Source organism: Struthio camelus, chromosome 5, assembly GCF_040807025.1.
Source record: "Struthio camelus isolate bStrCam1 chromosome 5, bStrCam1.hap1, whole genome shotgun sequence".
NCBI classification, from domain to species: domain Eukaryota; kingdom Metazoa; phylum Chordata; class Aves; order Struthioniformes; family Struthionidae; genus Struthio; species Struthio camelus.
The window spans coordinates 78164516-78187049 of record NC_090946.1 but is presented as its reverse complement, the minus strand read 5'-3'; the positions used below and the strand labels follow the sequence as shown (position 1 = coordinate 78187049).

The 22534-nt window shown below is 36.8% G+C and overlaps 1 protein-coding gene across 3 annotated transcripts in view; it reads left to right on the top strand.

The window, feature by feature from the left end:
• Positions 1-22534, top strand: part of ARID4A (AT-rich interaction domain 4A) — a 51568-nt gene that overhangs the window by 14742 nt on the left and 14292 nt on the right. For all 3 annotated transcript variants that reach the window (XM_068947431.1, XM_068947429.1, XM_068947430.1), the window contains 9 exons: positions 4168-4247; positions 4344-4438; positions 5058-5190; positions 6521-6600; positions 8481-8557; positions 10641-10807; positions 19238-19310; positions 21806-21900; positions 22057-22154. In XM_068947431.1, coding sequence (XP_068803532.1) covers positions 4168-4247; positions 4344-4438; positions 5058-5190; positions 6521-6600; positions 8481-8557; positions 10641-10807; positions 19238-19310; positions 21806-21900; positions 22057-22154 — 898 coding nt within the window. The remainder of the gene's footprint in view (positions 1-4167; positions 4248-4343; positions 4439-5057; positions 5191-6520; positions 6601-8480; positions 8558-10640; positions 10808-19237; positions 19311-21805; positions 21901-22056; positions 22155-22534) is intronic.

Genomic DNA, 22534 nt, shown 5'->3' with positions numbered 1-22534 from the left:
TAGGGTGGCAGCAATATGAACAGTGTTTTTGTGAGGTAGATTTTTCTTAAAAATGAGATAAAAACCAACAAGGTCTACTTGTTTACAAAAAAAAAAAAAAAAAGTATTTTTTTAAAGGTACCGAGAATATCAACGCATGCTTCTGCATTAACCTTTTCAATAAAGCATAAAAAAATTTCTTCATTAGAACGGAAGCAAACTTAACGTAGCTGCAATTACAAAATATTTCATGCTTTATGATTAATCTGAGAGTTCTTACTTGGCCCCACTTTAATAATTCCTGTGCTTTCTCCATTGACATTTTATAAAGTGATCACTACTGTAACTAAAGAAAATTTCCTCTTTCTGCTTTTGTGTTACGTACATTGTTGTTCTGCAGAGATGCTGTCTTCCTCTGAATCATCAGTTGTAGTGTCAGTGCAGAGGCTGTTGCACTTGTCCACAAAAAAATTTTTGCAAAGTGGCCAGAGAATTTCTTAGATATCTGGAAACCCTTACATGGTCAAATAAAATTTCATTTTACCCTAGAAGCCATTAAGTAAGTGTGACATCAAGAGATCAAAAATAATGATGCCCTCTGTTTCTGCCCCTCTTGATTCTTTTACTGCTTTCCCTCCTGGTCCTCATTAAGATGCAAGGGAAAAAAAAGGCAGGTAATGTCTATAGGGACAACTGGACGACTACCTGTACAAATAAGAATGACATGATAATTTTTCTAATTTTGTCACTTGCGTGTGTTCATATGTGTGTGTCTACGTATGTATGTGTGTATATATATATATTTGCGCATACGTATATTAGAATCTCATTGATACCTTGACTCTATCGACTCTTAGCCAGAATGAGGGGTGAGAGGGGAAGAGAAATCTGTCTTGGAAGAAAATTGTCAAGGTGAAACGGAGCTTATTGAACTTGATCCCTTTGAAGGGAACTGTTACGCTCTGCCACATGTTCCCTTTGCTTCCCTTTGGCTGGAGACTCTCACAGGGCTGTTGAACAGAGACGTTTTTCTACACTTTAAGTTATGCCAGTAGCTTGGCCTGCTGCAGTTCAGGAAGGAGATCTGAATTTGTGTTTCTCCACCTTCCATCCCTGAACTTGTGTGTTAACTGTGTCTTGTATGAAAGGAAGGAAAAGAAAATATTTTATCCCTCCAGAAAGAGTGACTTTGTTTTTTGAGCTCCACCTGTTTCAGTTTTGTAAAATGCAGGATGGCCTAGCAGTTTGTCCCTGTATGGCAAGGGACAAGCAGCTGTCCTAGAACAGGCTTGTTCTATAGCTACTGCTAAAGAAAGCAGAGAGAAATGGCAGGAAAAGGCTTGTAGGAAGAGGGCCGCTTTTGAGGCACGCGGTAGTTTTGTCTTCATTCAAGTCCAAAACTGGGAATGTGACTGAAAGCGTGACTATTATGCTTGGAAAGCATGAGTGTCTCTGGGTTGGAGGAGTGATTAAGAAAACTGAGCTCAGTGTGCATTATTGATTCCCCTTCCCCTCCTCTTGGAAGGAAGACTTTGCTCTTTTGCCCATGGAAGTGAAATATAAATTTATGAAGCTGATACTTCTGATAACATTTTTGCAGTCTGTGTTTGTCTTACATTGGTTGGGAGTATCTAATAATATGGCTTTCGAAGTTGTAAGTTAACTTACATGCTTATTTTATTTGAGGAAGGCAAAATATCTCAGTTTCTTAATTGTCATGATTTCCATGTGTGTCCTAGTTTAAGTTGTTTAGTGTATATTACTAATGCGTCTTGATTAGCACTTAGTGTTTGTACAATTTTTATCGTCCTTAAAGAATAAATAACTATATGTTTTAGAAAAATGAAAGTTTGGTGAGACAGTATGAGACGTAAATGTTCTGGGGGGGAAGGTTAGTACAGTTACAGGAGTATAAACATTTTGTGCTTTTTATATGCCCTACGGTATGATACGGAGGTTCTTTGCCAACTGGCTTGATTTGGAAATTCTTCTGGTTTATGAATGGCTTGCCTGATTTCCTCCTCTCCTGTGCTAGTTTTAATTAAATAGATAAAACTTCAAAACTGGAAATGCGTGAGACTGATTTCTTTACTGCCAAGTGTCAGGATCTCTTTGCTGTTTTCAATGAAGTTACTCGTTGCTGATCACCAGCCTTTTGTCGCAGAAATGGTTATTTGTGTAAAGTCAGTCTTTTGACTTTAATACTGAAATGAGCTCAGCAAAGGAGAATGATGATAATCTACTTTTAAGCATCTTTAAAGCAATGAGAAATGGTAACCATTGTGGACTCTACAAAACAGTTGAAACGAAAATGTGAAAATATGCTGATAAAAATCTTATAAAAGTATATGCAGAGAGCTGATGAGTAATACATTAAAAGTAGGTAATGAAACTCAAACTTCAAAGTGGATGGCATTTTATTTTATTTTAATTGATGTGAACCTGTGACAGCACTACTTTAGAATTATTTGGGGACCTGTGTCCCTTGCACTCTGCTAATCAGTGAGTGCCACCACTGAATTAGTAGTGGAGAGGAGAAGATCTCATACTTTGCTTTGCCCATCAGTGCAAGGTATAGCAGTAAGAAAAAGCAGAGGGTTTTGAAAATGATATTACTGATCCTGACTTGGGGTTGACTGATTTTACTATTTTTTATATTTTAAAGGTTTTGAAAAGATTGGCTAGTACGGCTAGTTAGATATATGGCTGCCTGATGTTCTGAAACTATTAGGATTTTGGAAGGGGAAAAGTTAGTTGTTTTTTATGTTCAAGTATTATGACCCAAGCCATTAAGAGAATTCAGTAGCAGAATATAGCGTAGCAGTATCTCTACTCTAAAGATGTAAAAACCTTAAAGCTTATCTTATCAAGCTTAATAAAACTTGTATTTGTATCCTTCTTATATAGTTATTATTGCAGTTTGTAGTTTTAATTTAAGATTGTGAGAATGTCACAGTTCTATTTGGTTGTGATTGACCAAAACAGAACATAGCTTGTCACAGCATAAGTAGTGTGGTTTTTTGCTGACAATATACATATATTTGATATTTATATTAGCTCAAGAAATTTTTTTGAATAGAAATATACCAAAATTATAACACAGATATGTAAACCACTCTTACCGCTTTTTTTTTTTTTTTTAAAGAGTTCACTATTGGAGAAACTATTTTTCAAATAGTTTAAGTATAGACAAGTGCATAGTATTCTGCACTTTGACCCATACAAATAAAGTTTTACCTGACTGGAATGCCAGACTGCAGCCACCTGGTCTCTGCTCTTTGAAAAGGGGCTGTTCACATGGCTCAGATGGTGCGATATGCAACAGAACCTGGAAAAGTAAAATGCAGATTGCCAAAATATTAAAGTTTCTTAAGATGCAAGCTGTTTCAGTGACTTACTTATTTCAATTACAAGGAATGTATGCACTGATTTGTAGATGCTGAACCATTTATATTCTTTAAAATCAACTTTGGGGGGTGGAAATAACTTTTCCCTCCTTCCCTTTAAGGAACTTTTCATGAAAAGGTGTTATTTAAACTGACTAAATAGTAGATATTCCGCAGGCAAAGCTTATAATAACCTTACCGTGTCCTGGGCTTATTCAGCCATATATTGCAAATTGATAGAACGTTCCATTGATTTATGCATGAGTTTTAGGAGAACAGAGTAGCTACTGAGTATTCCTTCTCAGTTGGTTAGACTTGCAGTGCTCCTAGTCTGTTGGCAGCACAGTGTTGATAATGTAGCAAGAACTATTTCACTTGTATTTCTTTCCACTCTTTTGTCTTTGATCAGAGTTGTTTGTAGCAAGAGAAAGGGAATTAAAAGACAGCATAAGTAAGAAATAAATGGATAGATTAAAAAAAAAAACACACGAAGATTTAGATAACAGTAACTGGTATGCAGCCAGTAGCTATGGTTTGAAGCAGTGCAGTATATTGATAAGAAGTATGACTAAATTAGACTTGAGTCTATTGCCTCAAGTCAATGTTTAACTGTTCTCAGCCTGGATCTTGAATGCCAAACTTCATTTTGCTTGTGTACCAAAGAAAAGCTTAAATGAAGGTTTCTGAAAGTCATGTTTTAGACAATGCTCTAAACTGTGAGATAAATAGTAAACTTGTTTAGTCAACTTAGGAGAGAGAGCTCATAATCTTGCGTCAATGTGTTTTCTTGACTTCGTTCTAGTTTTTGATGATGGTGATGAAAGGACCTTGAGACGAACTTCATTATGCTTGAAGGGAGAAAGGCACTTTGCAGAAAGTGAGGTAAGACAACAACGGACATGCATTGAAAGCCAAGTATGAGCGTTTCTTTACGATGTGAAGAAACTGCAAAATAATTTTGTTTCTTTTTCTGTGTAGACGCTTGACCAGCTGCCACTAACCAATCCAGAGCACTTTGGAACACCAGTTATTGGGAAGAAATCTAATAGAGGAAGAAGATCATCTCTTCCTGTGTGAGTTTTCATAATGCTGCGTTGTGTTCCTTTCCTTTACTGTCCTTTGCTAAAACTTAAGCAGTGCCATTGAAGCTATAAGTCTATCATGTGGGCTGTGTAGACAGATTATGGGCTTAAGTAATTCGATTCATGTAGAAGTGTTTAAATATTAGCAGTACTATGACACTGATTTGTTTTTTCTTGCCATAGCCTTAAGAATGTTTGTGCTCCGCTAATGTAATAGGAGCTGAGTATGTCAGGAAATGTAGGAATTTTAACCTTCTTTCTACTACATAGAGTAAGAAAAAAAGATATTTTTAAATTTCTGTGGCAGAGACTATATTCCTTTGTTTCATGTCTGTGCACAGTCAAATCCTGATTCATGCCTCCAATTTCAACATGATGCTGTTGTAAAATAATACTACTTATAGTTGGAAAAGATTTCTGCAAAATTCCTCTTACTAAGTAAGTGCAATTAATATTCAAGTGCGTTTCAAGTACATTTAGCTCTTCAAATTCTAATTTTGTTTTTGAAGTTTTGCAGAATGGCAGGAGAGATCGGGTTGTAAGCTGTATTTGCTTTCAAATGTTTTCTTCAGTTAAAAGCTGTAAAATACTGTATGTTTTAATAATTTAGAACTGAAGATGAAAAAGAGGAAGAAAGTAGTGAAGAAGAGGATGAAGATAAAAAGCGTCTCAGTGATGAATTACTTGGCAAAGTTGTGAGTGTGACTTGTTGTTCTGAGAAGGCAGACTGGTATCCAGCTTTGGTAAGTTACTGTAGACGCTGACAACTCTAATGTCGTACTACTGCTATCTTTTTAGATGAAGGTATCATCTGACTTGTTTAAGCATTGCTTTTACAGCTGTTTTCCTGGACAGCATGGTTTGCAAATTTCACAGCTTTGTTTTAGAGGTTAAGGATGTAGTCAGACTACGCTCTGCTGCACAAATTCTCTAAAAATACAAATATTCCATGTTTGTTCACTGATTCTTGCAGATTTTGTTTACTTAACTGTATATGTCATAGTCCTTTATTTTGAGTGTTCAGAGTAAGCTGGAAAGAGTAGTAATGTAATAATCTTCTAACTTAGTTTAGCATCCTACTTTCTTCTGTGAAAAAGCTAACTACACAGGCTACTTATCTTCCCTTTCCCTGAAAAAGATATATCCCTACGATATAGGGTGAACAGTTGATGCTGCATTTTATGTTAGTTTAAAATGTGAGATGTGGTATCCTTATGTATGTCCTGATTGTTGTATATCTCTTTACTAAGGATAGATTTTAAATTAACGTGGTTCTGAACAGGAGATAAAGTTATTACAGGCCCTGTAACTACTGCTCTGTCCTCTTCTAACTGAGAAACAAGAATGTCTTTTGGGGACTCTGGGGTAAAATCGTGCCTCAACTGAATTAGGTGGCACAGCTTCCACTGATCCTGGTAGGTCCAGGAGTTCATCTGCATTTAACATTGCAATGCCTTCTTCTATCCATATATTGTCTAGACCAAAAATGTAGTCTTATTCTGTGTTTGTGGTAATTCAGATACTGCAAAAAAAAATATATATATATATATATTTTTTTTTCTCCAACTTTTTGGGCCGTTAGAGGAAATACTGTTGTGGAATGATGCAGTAGATTCCATACTGGTTTATGTTATCCACAACTCAAAAAATACTGCTTACCTGTCAGTTTGAATGCGTGCGATCAGAAGTTAGTATAAAATACTGGGTCTGTGACTTTTGTTTTTAAATGGATGCTTCATACAGATCTCATATGAGCAGGAGGAAAAAAACAGAGTAATAAACAGAGTTCCATGGTGTCGCTCCTGTAGAGTAGTTTTTCGGTTTACAAACGAAATAGTATGCTTTTCAGGCTTGCACATGACAAGTAGACTTGAGTAGTGTGAGTTTAACTGCTTCTTGAAATTTGTCATTGGTAGCCTTTGTAATATAAAGTGGAGTGCCTGCCTTTTTTCTCAGAACTGGAGATCATAATAGAAGAAACAGAAAAACAGTAATTTTCCTGGTACTCATCTTTCTTTGCTATCAAGATGAACCTTTTTTTGCTTAAAAAATATATTTTATTTGAAACTTCAGGTTGTATCTCCCAGCTGTAATGATGATGTCACAGTGAAGAAGGACCAGTGTTTAGTTCGATCCTTTGCAGATTCGAAATTGTAAGTATTAGCTTACTTTTATTAGACTTATATTGGAAAAATATGAAAAACTAATGAAATATTCCTTCTGAAGACATTAACAGTTATTTCTGTAAGTGAAGGGTACCATTTTGCAGAGTGTTGTTTATATGCATTTACTGTTCCACCTTTGTCCTAAATGGAAAAGACAACTAAATGGCTTACAGCTTTAGAGGAGGGCCTAAAATCTTGCACAGTCTGAAAAACATGTGAGGTTAACAGTTACTGTCACTGTAAGAAAATTAAATTTATTCTGAAATATTTTTCTGTATTTGTTAACCATTTTCATTCATAGTCCCCTTCCAACTAATTTCTTCTGCGTGTGTGTGTGGCGTTTTTTTCCTCCTCCTCCCAGTTACATTGTGTTTGTAGTGATGGATTTCACTGGATTACCAAAGTTTTTTCGTGCCTTTTTGTTTTAAGAAAAAAATCAACAACTGTGAAATAAGCAGATGTTAGCTAAAGAAGTTTCCTGTTCTGTAAAGCTTGGCTTTGCCCTCATAGTTCCCTCTATAATATGTCTCATTTATTACATCTTTATGGGTGCGTGTTACAGTAGTTGGCTGTCTGACTGAATCGTTACCGCCAATGCCCAGATGTGCGTAGCTATTTTAATAGCAGAGTTTAAAAGCCTTTAACCAACTTTTAAAAAAGACAAGTGAATTTAAAGTAGCTGCTGAATTAAAATTTTTACAGAAACCTGAACAAAGATTTCTGGGAAAGGAAAAACAGGTCCTATTAGTCCTAAACATTAATAAAAATGAGAGAATGGGGGAGAGAGAGAGAGATGTGTATTACTTAAGGAATAATCTATTTAAAAGAGTATGAGAACTTTTTTTGTTTTTTAAGGCAGTTTCCCTTCATCCTTATAAAGTACTTCTAATACATCTGTCTCAACATATTGTAACTAAAAGCACCCTTGCCAAAGGCCCGCTGTCACCCCTCTTTGTCTCTTTCAAGTGAACAATCTGATTTTTTTTTTTTTTTAATAGCCATAATTTTGAGTAGGGTGCGAGTACTTGATTACTGAAACGTATTTTAGGTAGCTAAAGGCTGTATTCATTTTGGCCGACTAATTGTTAGGTACACGAGACCTGTATCATTAGCCTTCTAGGTTGATATGGATCCTTATACGCTCAAGGTAGGATGTTATTAGAAAAACATGCAGACTTGCTCTGTTTTACTTTTTTTTCCATAGTATTATGGCTTTAACTTCAGAAAATGGCGGCCTCCTATTCTTGAGGTTTTACTCCAGTTTTTCTGAAGTAACAGAAAGAAGAAAAAAATCTTATTGTAATAACTCACTTGTAAGGCTTTCCTTGCAGGTTGGTTAGCATTTCTACTGTAGTAATTCAGTAACTGAATATATTTTACTGAGGGCGCTTTCGTAATTTAAAAGTCAACCATATATCAAAGCAGATATGTGAACTTGGCTTCATTACTGTTCTGTGCTAGTAGAAATGGAGTTTGAAAATAGAGGACTTTTTAACTCGTTTGCTCTTTTGGGTAGCAGCTATTTGTTAATTGATTAACCATTTAAAAAATGTTTTCTGCTTATATGGAGTATTTTCACTTTGTAAATTTGTGCAGCTAAAATGTTTAAAATACAGAAACTTTACAAACCTGTCTTAATTACCAGGGTACTTTTAGTGTCTGAATTTCGGAGGAAGATTGGAAGTTTATTCTGGTTTTGAGTTTTATGTTAGGACCTGCAATAATAAATGCCTTATTTCTTTAATGCTTAGAAAGGACCTTGAAAATAAATGATAAATCTTGAACTTTTAGACATTACTGTTTTTGTAAGTGGAGTACTTGCCTTATTGTGATTTTAAAATAACAATAGAATCTTCTTTTTCTTTCAGTTACTCAGTAGCAAGAAAAGACCTTAAAGAACTAGATGTTCTAAGCTTACCAAAGTCTGAGTCCTCTACTAAGAAAGGTAAATTAGAATAACTTCTAGCTGTTTAAAAATATAATCTTACGTAATAATTTTAACTTTTGCAAATAGCTGACCCCAGGTTGATTTGAAGTGAAGGCTCTACGATTTTTGCAAGCAATTTTAAACGTGCTGAATTAGAGCAACTTTGGATATAACCTCCTTGTCTTTAAAATAGCACCCAGTAGAAGTCTCATTCATTTGATTTCTATTTCCTCCTCTTGTTTCATTCCAAATTCATGGAAAATGAATAGAATATGTTCAAGGTGGAGTATTTGAAATGTATATGAAGTCTCATTATGCAATGGAATAGATATTCACCTTCCCTAAATCCAAATTTATATGCTAGAGTTCAAAATACTTGTCTTTATCTGAAAAACACAAAGTTTGCTCCTCCTTCTCTTGATTAGACTAGCCTACATGAGTAGCCTGTGATTAATATTTGATATAAAAGACTAATAACAGAGTTTGATATCTGAATGGATGATGTGACTACAGTTTCCATGTTTTAGTGTATTTGTGGAAGACCAGACTCTCACCTGGATGTAAAATATATATATATTTGTAAACTGCTGCTGCTGCTTTTCACAGTCAGGCCTCAAAACACAAGATTGGTTAAGGAGAAATCTCTAAAACCTTTTATATTAAAAAAAAAAAAAATCTCTGATTTGAATAAAGATGTGAAATGACATCTTTACAAGTGAGGATTAACATAATACTCAAAGTATTGAGGCAGTTTTGATAAAGGTTCACGTAATCGTTAATGATACGGAGAATGTATTTGGAAGTCATTATTAACTATTTCTGAGTACAAGAACTTTAGGACAGCCAATAAAATCATCAGATGTAAGGATTAAGATGAATCCAAGAAAGGAAAAGAGTTCTTTCCCCCTTCTCCCCCATGCAGCCCATAATTGGGTTGTAGGATTCGTTACCGTAGAGGATTGTTGTTGGAGCCAAACGTAGAAATGGTTTCATAAAGAGATTAGCCAAATTTCTAGAGGATACTCCAGCAGCAGCTATTAAATATGAGACCCTGGAGGCAATACTTGGCTCAGGAAATACCAACCATTGATTATTGGAAGCTGGAAAAGCCTATTTGGAGAGGAATCACTCTATACCTGCCCAGTAATGGATAATTTTCTCTGAACTATTTAACCATATAGCTCATACATGGCTAAACAGTTCAGAGAAAGGTATGTGTAACTGACTGAATGTTGCAGTTTTTCTTAGTAACTGAGCAAAGGGAGCACTGGTGCTTTTACTCTCCATCAACATTGCGAATGGCTTGTTGAAGTACAAACCTCTTTTGGGTAGTTTTTTGATTCCTCTTTATTAAAGTCTTTTATTGTGCCTGGGGGAGGCGTGTTTGGGGGTTTTCTGGGCTTGTCTTGCTTTGTTTTTCTTCCCCCTTGGAGCACCTATTCAAGGAAAAGAATTTGAGGTATTCCCATTGTGCAAGTGTGACTTCTCCCCTGCCCCCTCAGTCGCTTACTCGTTAGTGTATTTCCTCTGTTCCAAACAGTAACGTAACGTTTTCTTAGTGTTACCAAAAAAAATTGTTGTTTTCACTCTAAACTTTTGACATGCGTGTCTTTCAAAGAGAACAAAGGGATTCATGTTACTTGATCTAACTGTAATTGGCTTTTTTTAATATAGCTTTATATCGCAGTATTTCTGTCTCATTCATACAGGAACAGAGCAGCTTCACAACTGCACAGAACGTATATAGATAATAATAGGTGTTTAGGGTGCATATAAACAGGTGAGGATCTTAGTATTGATCATTAAGACATCTACCTAGAAGATAACGTGGATGCTGTGTATGGGATGGACGATCTCAACTCTAAGTTCCTTAAGTTACTGAGAATTGATTTTTAAAGTCTGGCAAACATGAAATGTAAAATGGGCAGACTCTGTTTGAAGTTGAAGGTTGTACTTTATCATCCTCTGTTAATCTAATTCTGAATTTCACTTTTGGTTTAAATTAGCATTGTAATTTACAACAACTCACAAAGCGTTTTTAATTTCCTTTTTAATTCTGAGTATTTTGGATGAGATAAAAACAGGGCACTTTCTTCTGTAGGGTTACAGGAAGCAAGCACGTTCTTCAACACAAAAGGTGTTCCTCGTAACTGGAAAATGGACATAAGTGAAATTCTGGAATCGTCTAGCAGTGATGAGGAAGATGGAGCTGCTGCAGAAACTGATGAAGAGCAAGAAAAAGGAGAAGAAAAAACTGAAGAAGTAGTGGTAAGTCTGGGCAATTTCAGTCGTGCTTCAAAGATAATTGAGTAACTTGTATGCCTAAAGATGTTCCACTTGCCAGAGTTTGACTCTCAGACTTAGTTTACTCACTTTAACAAGTTTTCAGACCTGTTTGTCTTGCTGTTGCTACTGGCTTTCTGTAATGGAATTTGCGTGCAATGGCAGGTACCCGCTATTATCCAGTGCGGAAATTGAAGACAAATCTCAGAAATTAAGAATTCAAGGCAGAAGGGAGTGGTGGAAAGAATCTGGGTCAAAGAAAGAGAAATAAGGAGAGAATATGAAGCAAAAATTTGATGCTCAGCCAAATAGTAATAATCCAATGTTGAATAAAAGTAAATTGTTTCTGAACACAGTAGTTTGATAGAAAGACAAATTGAACTGCTAAAGCAAAATTACTAGGCTGGGTGAAAGGCGTAGAGTCTGTTACAGCTGTTTGCTGCCCAGGACTCCATTTAAAAGCAGTATGGCACTCACCTTTGAAAGTGAGTCACGGCGTTAGTTTTTTCCGAGCGCTATCACTGGATATTAGAAATGGTCCAAGCTGGATGCTCTGTTTAATACTGGGTTGAGATTCATGGTAAAAAGTTTTTCTGCCTCAGAACATAGTAGAATGTTTTGAGCGATTCCTTCTCAACAAAGGCAGCTAAAGTCTCTTGGTGTCCTCAAACGAATTTACAGAATGTCCTTTTATTTCTATTACCTATTTTTAAATCTGCAAAAAAGGGGGAGGGGTGATGTTGTTGTTGTTTGGTTGTGAGGTTTGTTTGCCTCTCTTTTGTAATTTTTACAATACGCTTGGAAGCATATGCTGCTTTACGCAGAAAAATAAAGTGAAGTTTGTCTCCTAAGGAAGGTCAAATATCGTTTCCCTTTCACTTCCCCTGTAGTATGTGGTTTTGTCACACTGAAAACAGAATGGCTGTTCATACTTGGAGGCTGCCTACAGTGTTGCCACAGCAACATACTGTTGGTTTCGAGTGAGCATGCTCCCGAAGAGAGGAAGATTTAGCAGAGGCTTGGCAGCCTGCCAGCGGAGGCTTGCCAGATGCTTTGAAATGGGCTGTCTCTTTCTTTTCCTTTCATGTAATGTCTGATTTTTATATGGAAGAGAATGTAAGTAATGCCGTATAACTGCGGATGCCGTGCAGTGAGAGAGAAAGAAAGCAAATATTTGCAAGTCAGGCTGAAATATGTCCGGACACTGGGCACATTAGGTAGAAAGGAAATAAAACCATTTTACATTTGAAAGAATGCAGCTCATAGGTAAGGATTTTGTATTTTCATGTGTAAGATTAATATTTGTAGTAGGAATGTGGATATGAGGTAGAGATTTTTAGATTTCTGATGTGTGAACAGTCCGGTGGAGCATGCTATCAGGGTAGATGTTTCCACGTAAAAAAGACAATAAGAATCTATTTTTAGGTATTAATTTTGTGCCTTAGTAACAGCGTTCTGCAAAATGGAGTCTATACGTCTATATGAAAATGATGATATGATTAGATAAATGTAAGGATGAATGCGCATAGAATGTAAAATCCTGTGGGTTTTTTCCTCTGTTTGCAGTGAAAAGGACTGAACAGGCCACATTTTGCAGGGTGTGAACTGTTGCAGTCTGTACTGGTCTGTTTGCATTAATGCTGGTCAAAATTGCAGAAGAGCAGTCACTAAAAATCAAGGATTGTTATACTAGTTTTCTAGTATCCATTTTTAATATCCTTTTTCCTGGCTTTTGCAGGAAAGTGCTGTGTGTTTCAAACAAAGAAGGGGGAGGGGGGAGCTTTGTGTTTAAAAAAAAAAAAAAAAAAAAAAAAAGAGAGAGAGAGAGAGAGACCAAAAAAAAAAAAAAACACAGCAGCATTCCTGTAAAAGAAATGGGGTTATTTTAAGGAATAATCGGAGTGTAGCGGTGTAGTGCAGTGAAGCAAAGGATTCCAGACAGGTAGTTGTTGTTGGTAGGAAAAACTGTAGAATCCATTATTTCTGGGTGACAAGTGAGCATCTTCGTGCTGAACCTATGTAGCAGAGCACAGATAATAATCTTTTTTGATTATGTCAGAGCAGAACTGTCACTCCAGCCCATTAAATCAAATTCCTGGTTCAAGTGTTACAGTATATTATATATTTTAATTGTGGGCCAAGCTAGATATTGCAGTTAGAAAGCATTTAGAGAATTTATGTATGTATTTTTTTTTTCTTTAGAAGGTCAGTAATATAGGTTGCAGAGAGAATCAATGAGGGAAGAATATTGTTTTGCCTTTATTTGACTACAAACATTGAATTACTCAGATCTTGCGTTTACGTTTTATAGTTTCTCCTCTGTTAATCAAGGTCAAAATAGCCTCTGTCCATCTTTTGTCAGAATATTTTCTGTGGAGCTTTTATTTTAGATCTGCAAGTTGTTACATTACTGGAGATGCAAAGGGAGGTGTTAAAGTGTTTTTTTTTCCTCTTTTCCTGTCTGTCTTGCACCCCCCCCCACCCCCCGCAGCAGCTTTTGAAACGCAGGGGAGCTTTGCTGTCAAGGCCTGGCCACTGACCAGCCATGATGGGCCTTCATTAAGTCAATTAAATGGACATAGACCTATGTAGTATATAATGAGAGCATAAAGTCGATCAGAAGAATCTAATTCTGGGAAAGGGAAGGTTCCTATTTTTCTGGAGTAGGATCTTTTATAATGAAATGGAGCAGAGAGGCCTACCGTAGCTGGTGATAACAGATCCTACTGTTTTTCCAGTAGCTGGGTTAAAATCTGTAGCTTTGCCTTGACAGAGACTGTCTTTTTTAATTGTGATGCCTTTTGTGAAATATGAGAAGTATGTTAGAATTGGTACAGCAAGACTTCTGGCCTTTACAGGCTTTTTTCTTTGCCTTTTGTATGCTAAGGAATAGGAACCAATATGGTGGTGGTGAGATGCTTATCCTTCTTGCTGGTGGCAACTGTCTGTGTGGTCTCGAGCTGACTCTGGAGGAGAAAGATGCGGAAATGGTTGTCATTGGCTTTAACAGGGATTGTGTTACATTGAGTTGCTCAGCATGTTCAAATTGTTGGATTTTTGGCAATAATTGCAATATGTGAGCCAACTCAGGATCACTTTTGGTTCACAATATGAAGTTTTAATAATAGAACAGGTTATTTGCTTGTGTCACAGCAAGTGGGAGAAAAAATTGAGAGGTACTATTAAAAAATGTTATCTAATAAAAGTGTGCAGAATAGTGAAGTTCGTTTGAATCCAGATAAAAATCTGGATATCATTTTTGCTTTTTAACCAACTTTCAACTTATCAGAATAAGAAAATTAGCCGTATCTTGAGGATCCTATTGAGAGTGAAAGACTACATTGCAGTTAAAGGAAAAGGAAAATCTGAGCTCTATCGCCACATAGAAATATAAGCTTTTGTAATGTTATCTGATTTTTATTGATTTTTATTAAAATGCGAATTGTATGTACTGTTGCATTGGCTCATACTTAAGTTGATCCATCAAGGAAGAAATTGTTCCTTTTTATTTCTCAAGATAAAATAGTCAAATATCTTCCATGTTTTACAGGGCGTCAGGCAGGCAACATTCATTTTTGTCTCCATCTCCTTTTAGGGATTCTGATTCAGAAAGAATCAAAATTTCAGCATGCAGTTATTTGTAACGTGTTTTCAACGCATGTTCTTAATAGGCGTATTTTGCAAGTTTCAATGTCATATCTTTTTTTCATAACATCAACTTGGTCAAGAGCAGGAAAAATCTGATCTATAGAACTGGTTATAATACCATGCTTGAAAGACTTTTCCAGCTTACCCTTTCCACTTTATTGCAGTTTCTTGTTCTTTTACTTTTTTTCCTAATCAAACATGCATAACATGTTCAGAAAAAAATTCTAACCAGCTTATCTCCATGCCTCTCATGCCATCGAAGAAAGACCTGCAGCACCTCCATGTGTGTATTTATAGGAATTTTCTTATATTCTTCATTTTGACTGTCACCTGGAACATGTATGTATAGTATGTTTAGTAGTGCAGATTCACTTAGAGTTTTTAAGATTCTTATATCACAACAGCACCAAGGAATAAATGTGAGAATTGCTTTGTGTTGTTGATCAGGGAAAATGTAAGAAGCCTTCTCTAATGTGCGTATTCTGCAAATAAGCAAAGGATTTGAGTCCTCATGATAGTCATTATCATATATTTCATCAGCACTGAGCTCATAAAAGAAAAATGAGTATATGAGATCAACGATGTTTTTTTAGAAGGCTTTAGATTCCTACAAATAATCAGTAGTTATCTAATAACTTACATATTTAATTTTTGCTTCAAAATAATTCTTGTTGCTCAGGTACTCTTTTTTCTAAGTGACTTAGACCAAATAAAGTATTACCTGAATCGTTCATTTCCGCTGAAATGCGCACATATTTTAAGATAACATACAAAAAGCTGGCTCTAAAGATTACAGGAATACTGTAATTCCAAAGTTAATGAAGCATAGTATTTAGAAATAAATTATTTATTTAGGTGTGTAAAACCAAAACAGTTAAGTAGCTGTAAAAATAGCTAAACATGCATTAGCTAATCATTCTTTGCATGTATGTATGTGTTTGTAGGAGTTTCAGCTACTGGGAAGCATGGCCTGCATCACACTATACACAAATGTTCTTTACAAAAATTTCTTGTTCGCAGCTTCAAGCAGACAGGCTTTTTCAGAATAGGCTTCAAAGATGGGCAGAGGGGTTACAAACTGAGGCACCGCTCTACAGCAAGTCATTGTTGAGGATGGCTGGATTCTTGGTTCTTGTTGGTGGAAATGGACATTTCAAGGCCTCTCGTCTTCATGTGGTGTCAAGCTGTTAAGTTGTTGCAATCAATTTAATTCTTTTCATTTCCTTAGTTAGTATTCAAATGCAGCATCAGAAAGCAAATAAGCAAGTGATGGAAACGTATTTAAGTATTCTGAAGCAACAAAGTGCAGTAACTATACCTCTGACACCTTGCCTTCATCATATACTCTTCTGAACTCGAGATCCTGTACACACTGTTCTCTTTTAGATTGTATTTGCTTCAGATAGGAGTTTATGACATTGTCAGTCTATTAATAACATAAAAGAAAGACCTATCCCTGGTACCTTAGTTTGGTATCGATTGAGGGTATGATGTACATGCCTGTAAGCAGAAATTCATTCTTTGTTTTGTAAAATAAACTATTCCTTTGTGCTTCTGCTCAGCTCTACAGGTTAGGATCCACTGGAGCTTTAACTGCTTTCTGTAGAGTAAATGATGAGTCAGGATAACGGAGCTACATTCTTGTTTAAAATTATAGTAGTGCTAAAGATAGAGGCACGACTCTGAATAAAGGGCTTGAAACCATATGGAGTAAAGCCAATCACAAATTTTCTTCAAGTTCCTGTGGGTTTTATGTTGGGCTCTTATGCTTTGATGGTGGTTATCCTCAAAAGTAAAATAAATTTTGCACAATAAGTAAAAGCACTCTTAGTTTTGCTTGGAACTTAAAAAGAAATTGAATTGGGAAAGAAGAATGCCCCCTATACAGAGATCCTGTGTTCATTGCTGCTTTCATCTTTTACTGTTTACGGTATTTTGCAATTAATATGACTAGCTGGTCACAGAGGAGGAAAAACATTCAAACCCATAAACTTTCTACTTTTTAATTCTAAGCAAAAAAGGGTATTCTGGAGATTTATTTCAGTATGCAGTTCAGCCCTTCACCCTTAAATGAAAAGAAATTCTCATGTTATGTTTAGTTATGGGTGTTGGTTAAACAACAAAATAGTCTCTATTTTGAACTCCTGCCACTTAAAAATTTCAGATTGTTGTGCTTCTCGCTTGGCTGTATCTTCAGCCACACGCCCCCTTTATTGCAGCTCCTCCATAGGAAAAGAATGAAATGAGGAGATAGGACCCTCTTAAGAAAACAGATTTTGAAGAATTGTCACTATGAACTTATTGGTGGTCAATTTGAAACAAATCTCTGAAACTCTCCGGTGAGAATACCCGGACAGGAGGAGGGGTGAGTTTTGGGAGTAGCAGAGTTTCCCCAATGCCTGCTGGAAAGGCATCCTGGGAAGTTCAGCTCTCCAGTCACCCACTCACAAAACTGCTGCTCTCAGCAGTGGTGGCAGGTTGCGGTTTCAACGTTTCTGAGTTGTTTTCTTTGCTGTTTGGGTGCCGTTTTTAAGGATGCTAATACAGCGGCTTGGAAGGTGGTTGATACAGTTGCAATAAAATGCAACTGTGAATCAGAACAGTAGACATACCTGGGAACTCATTGCATCTAGTTGCAAATAAATAACCTTGATGAAACATGACCTCTTCTAATGATCTAAATGTTGCAGTAAGAGTGTATATGAAGGGTTATTACTCTTTCTCCTTTTGCCCAGCGGGAAAAGAATTAGAGATAATTGATGCACCAATTCATGCCTTAGTGATAGTCATTCAGGGCTATATTCATATCACTTCTCAGAAGCTGTTAGTGTCTGCTCTGGCGTTGAGTATCAGGCACGATTCAAGCTCCCACTGCCAGGGGTGCCAGCTCCTAGTTTGTATACCGTCAAGGAGAGAAGCAGATACAGTGTTAGATACAGTGTTCAGGATGTATAACCTAAGTGACAGAATATTGCAGTCAGATTTTCTGCCCTAGTTCTGTAAATATGTAAAAACTTTTTATCTTTCCTTTTTGCTTTTCTTCAGATGAAAGTATTTGATATTTGTGAAAAGGTTAATATTCTGTTTGTAAAAGTATTATTTCTAACCTACATTTCTGCGATTCTGACTGACTGTTCTGGATTGGCGTTACGCCCGCATAGAAATAAATGATTTGGATTCAACTATTCAGAAATTTTTTTATCATTATTATTTAGACATATGTAGCTTGCCTAGCTTAATTTGTAGTGCCTTTAACTGGTAAACGTTAGAAATGTTAGATGTTAGAAATGTCTCAGTTATGAGGTGGATTCACAATTTAGATTTTTAGGCAAGAAAAAAAAAAGCTGTGGTTTCTATAGCAATAATTCATTTGCCAGCCTGGAAGAACACAATGATTCTTTAGGAAACTGTTTCTCTTTACATGATCCACATAATATGTAGCATGTGTAAGTGGTAATTTTGATGCTGTACGATGTTGTGATTATTTAACTTCCTCAAATTATTTTCCAAGAAAAAATTGGAAGATTAGAAAGAGATTGTCTCTGCCTGATTGTGGTAATCCTTCAGTGGTCCCTGTTGGGCTTTGAAGCCTTCAATTCCTTGAAACAGGCAGGGCTGAGATTCACACTGAGGCTTAGCAGATTGCTTTTTTGTCAGCAAGGCAGTAGCATATACCTTTACATTTCACTTGGCTATCTTCCTGCCTTACAGCTTAGAGTTTACAGAGTGCAGGGAAAACCAAAATTGAAATTGCTATTCTTGCTTCCTTTTGGAACTGCTCATGATTTTTCTGTTATTTTTTTAATAATGGTAAGATTTTTGACACGTACTCTGTCTTCCCTTCAAGACAGCTGTGGTCTCTTGTGTGCAAACTGCCTTACCAGCAATCCCTATGGTTGCCAGGCTGGCAGGAAGAATGTGGCATGTGTAAAGTGTTGCAGGGAAAGGATTTTTTTGGTCTGTGCTAGAATCTCATGATTCCATTAAGTATATGTAGAAGTGATTTCTCCCCACCCCCATGGCCCTAAGTTTACTTTCTTTTCATGGTTTCCACTTGAACAGAACACAAGCTTTATTTCCCATTGTGGACTGCATAACATAAAGTTCAGTTAACATAAAGTTCAGCAGTCTTTATTTGCGTGAGGATAAAAAATACCTGGGAAGTGTATGTTCAAGGAATTATGCAAGTGACTCTAAAATATTTCTGAATATGAGCTGAAAGCAAGCATCAGAACTTGATTGCTAAAGGAATTATATCTTAGCATAAAGAATAAGAGCGACTGGTGAAAGAACCATTTTGCAACTTGAGTTGTAGTTTGAGGGGGGGGAGGAGGAGGAATTAGTCAAAATAAACTCTAGAGTTCCTGTGGCTGCCTCAGTCCTGAAAATAACAGAATTTTTCTGTATTAGAGCTATATATTAAGTGTAGTGGTATTTTTGTTTTGGGAATCTTGCTTGTGTTTTCTGTCATGGGTTCAGATTTTCCCTGACCTGTATTTACTTTTTCTTCTCTTGAGATACTCCGTTCACGAGGGTATTATCCTTAGGAGGGTAGCCCGGGCTGCCTTAACTGCTGTATCTAAACTTGCTCGATATCCTGATTCCACTGTTGGATAGACTTTTGTTTTCTGGATGCTTCACCGTTATATGGGGGTGAAGGGCCAAATGGGAAGTGGTTTGGGTTTAAATTTTGCTGTTAGACTTTTGTACAAATAAACTGTTACTTTGCATATTTTGTTTTCATTGTGACTCCATTTGTTTTCACAGCCTGAGGAAGAGCTTGATCCTGAAGAGAGGGACAACTTCCTCCAACAGCTTTATAAGTTTATGGAAGACAGAGGTAACATAGGTTTTTTTTTTTCTTTTTTTATCTGTAGTCTACTTTCAAAATGTTGTAGAGGTTGCTTTTAAATGTAATGGATTTTATTATGGGTGCATTCTCACGTCAGTGAGCAAGGATAACAGCTAGTGCAAGGAAAAATACCCGTTTTCACATGTGGCAGATCTCCTTCAATTACTTTGAAGCATAGTGCACAAAGGAAACGCAAATCCTCCCTGAGGTGTTTTGTTTTGTTTTGCTTTTACAAAACCTTTTTTTTGTGTTAACAATCCCTGTTAAATAAGCTCTTGGTTTCTTGTTGTGACAGCCATGGCTGGGAACTCTGGTGCTGTTAATCTCAGGCTGAACCTGAGGAGGCTGTTTGTGGATGGTGAGGTTCATCCAGCAGAGAATGGGAGATATGCCATCTTCAGGTCTCCTTGCAGAACTCTTAATTATGCACAGAGACAGCGTTGATACTCACCTGAAGAGACAATTTAAAATACTTTGTCCGGTAGTTAGAACAAGGGCATAACAAATTTTAAATGTTTTTCTTTGCAGAATTAGGGGAGACTTATAAACTAGAATAGTTAAAGTCCTGGGGCAAGAAATATGTTGGAAGTGCATGTGCTGCATATAGATAGAGAGCAGGATATACCTGCTGACTTAGGAGAACTGCTATTGCAGAAGCTGTTCACATTTGCAGTTGTGAGGAGACTTGCACTAAAAGGGAAGGTTGTCTATTCCTATTAACTTGGCTTCCCCTCCTCCTCCTGTTTTTTTCCCCCCAAGAACGTTTAAGGCTGGAAATGCTTTATCTTTTAGACCATGTTTATTTGACTCGTTTTATTCTGGGAAGTGGCTATTTTAGTTTGAATACAGAAAGCGTTAATATCGAAATAAAGTAAGTGGAGGTAGATTACAAATGCAACTACTGCCTTCCCTTCCTTTCCTCCCCCCTGTTTATTCCCCCAGTCTCCCTCCCCTCCCCCAAATTATCTGCATAACATTTCCACAGCATCATATAGCACAGCAATGTGCATGTACTTCAATTTGGTATAACCAGAGCTGAGAGAAGTAAAATGTACAATGCATGTAATATTGGAATGTTTTCCTTTTGAAAGTACACCTTTTCTTAGATTTTAAATTTAAAAAAAAGAAAGATGGTTACCTTTGTTAAGGACGCTCTGCATTCCTTTCAACCAAGTGTATTCCAAACAACAGAGTCCTGAAAGAGTGGTTCCAAGCCTGTTCAATCTTGCCATTGCTTATCATAGATTTAGAAATGGGTCCTGTATTATGGCAAGGTATACTGGAGTTTATCCAATATCCTTTTAAGGCCATACTGTATAGAACCAGTGTTTCCGGAGAATAGCTTGCCTTGGAGGAATAAGGGGCTATGTCTGGAAAAGAAATTTGCAGAGGCATTCCCCTTTTTGCTTTCTTTTCTAGTAGTCTAATTCTTTCCTACTTTCTATTTTCCTGCTTCCTTACTCCTTTTCTTAAGCATTGTTAATATAGGAAACAAGCAGAGAGATGATGTCAGTGGCTTGCAGGGACAGAGGAGAAAGAAGAAAGTATTTGTGCACTAAATTTCAAGACTGAGTCCAGAAACTGTTTTTTTAACAGATATGTTGATGGAGCAATGTACTTTTTTCCTTCCTCCCCCACCACAGCAACATTCCCATTTCTACTAGATTTGTTCTACACAGTCTTCTGTCAGTAGGAAGATTTTGATTCATGTAATCATGACAGTATTCCCAAAGTCCCATAAAATTATCTTCGTAATGCCAGATGTAATTGCATGAAGATGAAGGGAGATGGGAAACAGCAGGGAAGAGGTTTGATAATCATCCTTGCTGGGAGGACCAGTGTCTGCATACTTATAACCGCTTGCCCCTAAGTCACTTCTGGTTTCTTCAGTAATTAATTGTCGTTCTTTATATCATTACCACTCATCTGATTTGAGTTCTTTCTTTTTCCCACAACTGCCCCAAATATTTATGTCCTGTTGGGGCTTTGTGCTACTTCACATTCTGACTGTTTGCCTGTTTTCTAATCCAGTGTTCCTGCTTCTTCCCAGTTCCTTTCAGACCAAAGTGTTTTGAGTTAATCTTGTTGCGCGTTACTATATTCCAGCATTCATCAGGCAGTCTGTAGTGTTTGTTCCAAGTGTGTCTGCCTCCCACCAAGAGAGGAAAAGTGAGGTGCGACCAACTGGACGGAGATTACACAAATCTGAAAAGGAGTTTAGGAAATCGGTTATCAAGGAGCTGGTGCCAGAATACTAGTAAACCACCCAGAAATATGTGATGTGGTCAGGGGGGAAAAAAAAAAAAGGGCGCAAGGCATTAATCATGGGTTGGAAACTATTGACTTGCAACATATCTTAGACGTGTTGAGTAGCAATGTTAAACTGTAAAAGGATATTAATTATCACACGTATGCTAAAGGAATGGAAGAACAGTTTGCTGTTCTGTGTGGTAACTTTTTAATCTCTATTTTGTTTTATTTAGGTACTCCTATCAATAAGCCACCTGTTCTGGGCTACAAGGACCTTAATCTTTTCAAACTTTTTAGATTGGTGTATCAGCAGGGCGGGTGTGACAATGTAAGTGTCAAATATTTCCTAAGCAAAACATGTCTCATCATCCTTAAAAGCTGTGACCTGTATCTGCATTAAATGTAATTCTTTTAGTATTGTTAGTTAACAGAACATGAAAATCTTTTTTTTTTCCTCCCTGTCTCCCCCCGCCCCATCCTCCAGATTGAGAGTGGTGCTGTATGGAAGCAAATTTATATGGACCTTGGCATTCCTATTTTGAATTCAGCTGCTTCCTACAATGTAAAAACTGCTTATAGAAAGTAAGTTCTTCTGTTGTATGATGGTGATACATTTTTTAATAGCATGAGCAGTATTCAAGCAATTTCTGGTAGATTAATGGAACAGTAGTTAACTTTCTTCAGTTTACGAGTAATTCTGAGCGTTTTTCAGTGCCACAGATTGCAATTGTGGGGCAAGGAAGGAGCGCTCGGGCCCGCGTAAGATCCTGTTGCTACAATACGTTACAGTTCAGCTCATTTTCTTATCATGAGGCATTCATTGTCACCACGTGATGATGCCATTTCAGAGTATAACAGTTACATTTATTAAAATAAAAGAAAAGCTTTGGCAAATTCAGCTTTGCAGTTGATGGGGATTAACAAGAAAGGACTCTCTCCTCAGTTGCATGCTCATTGACACC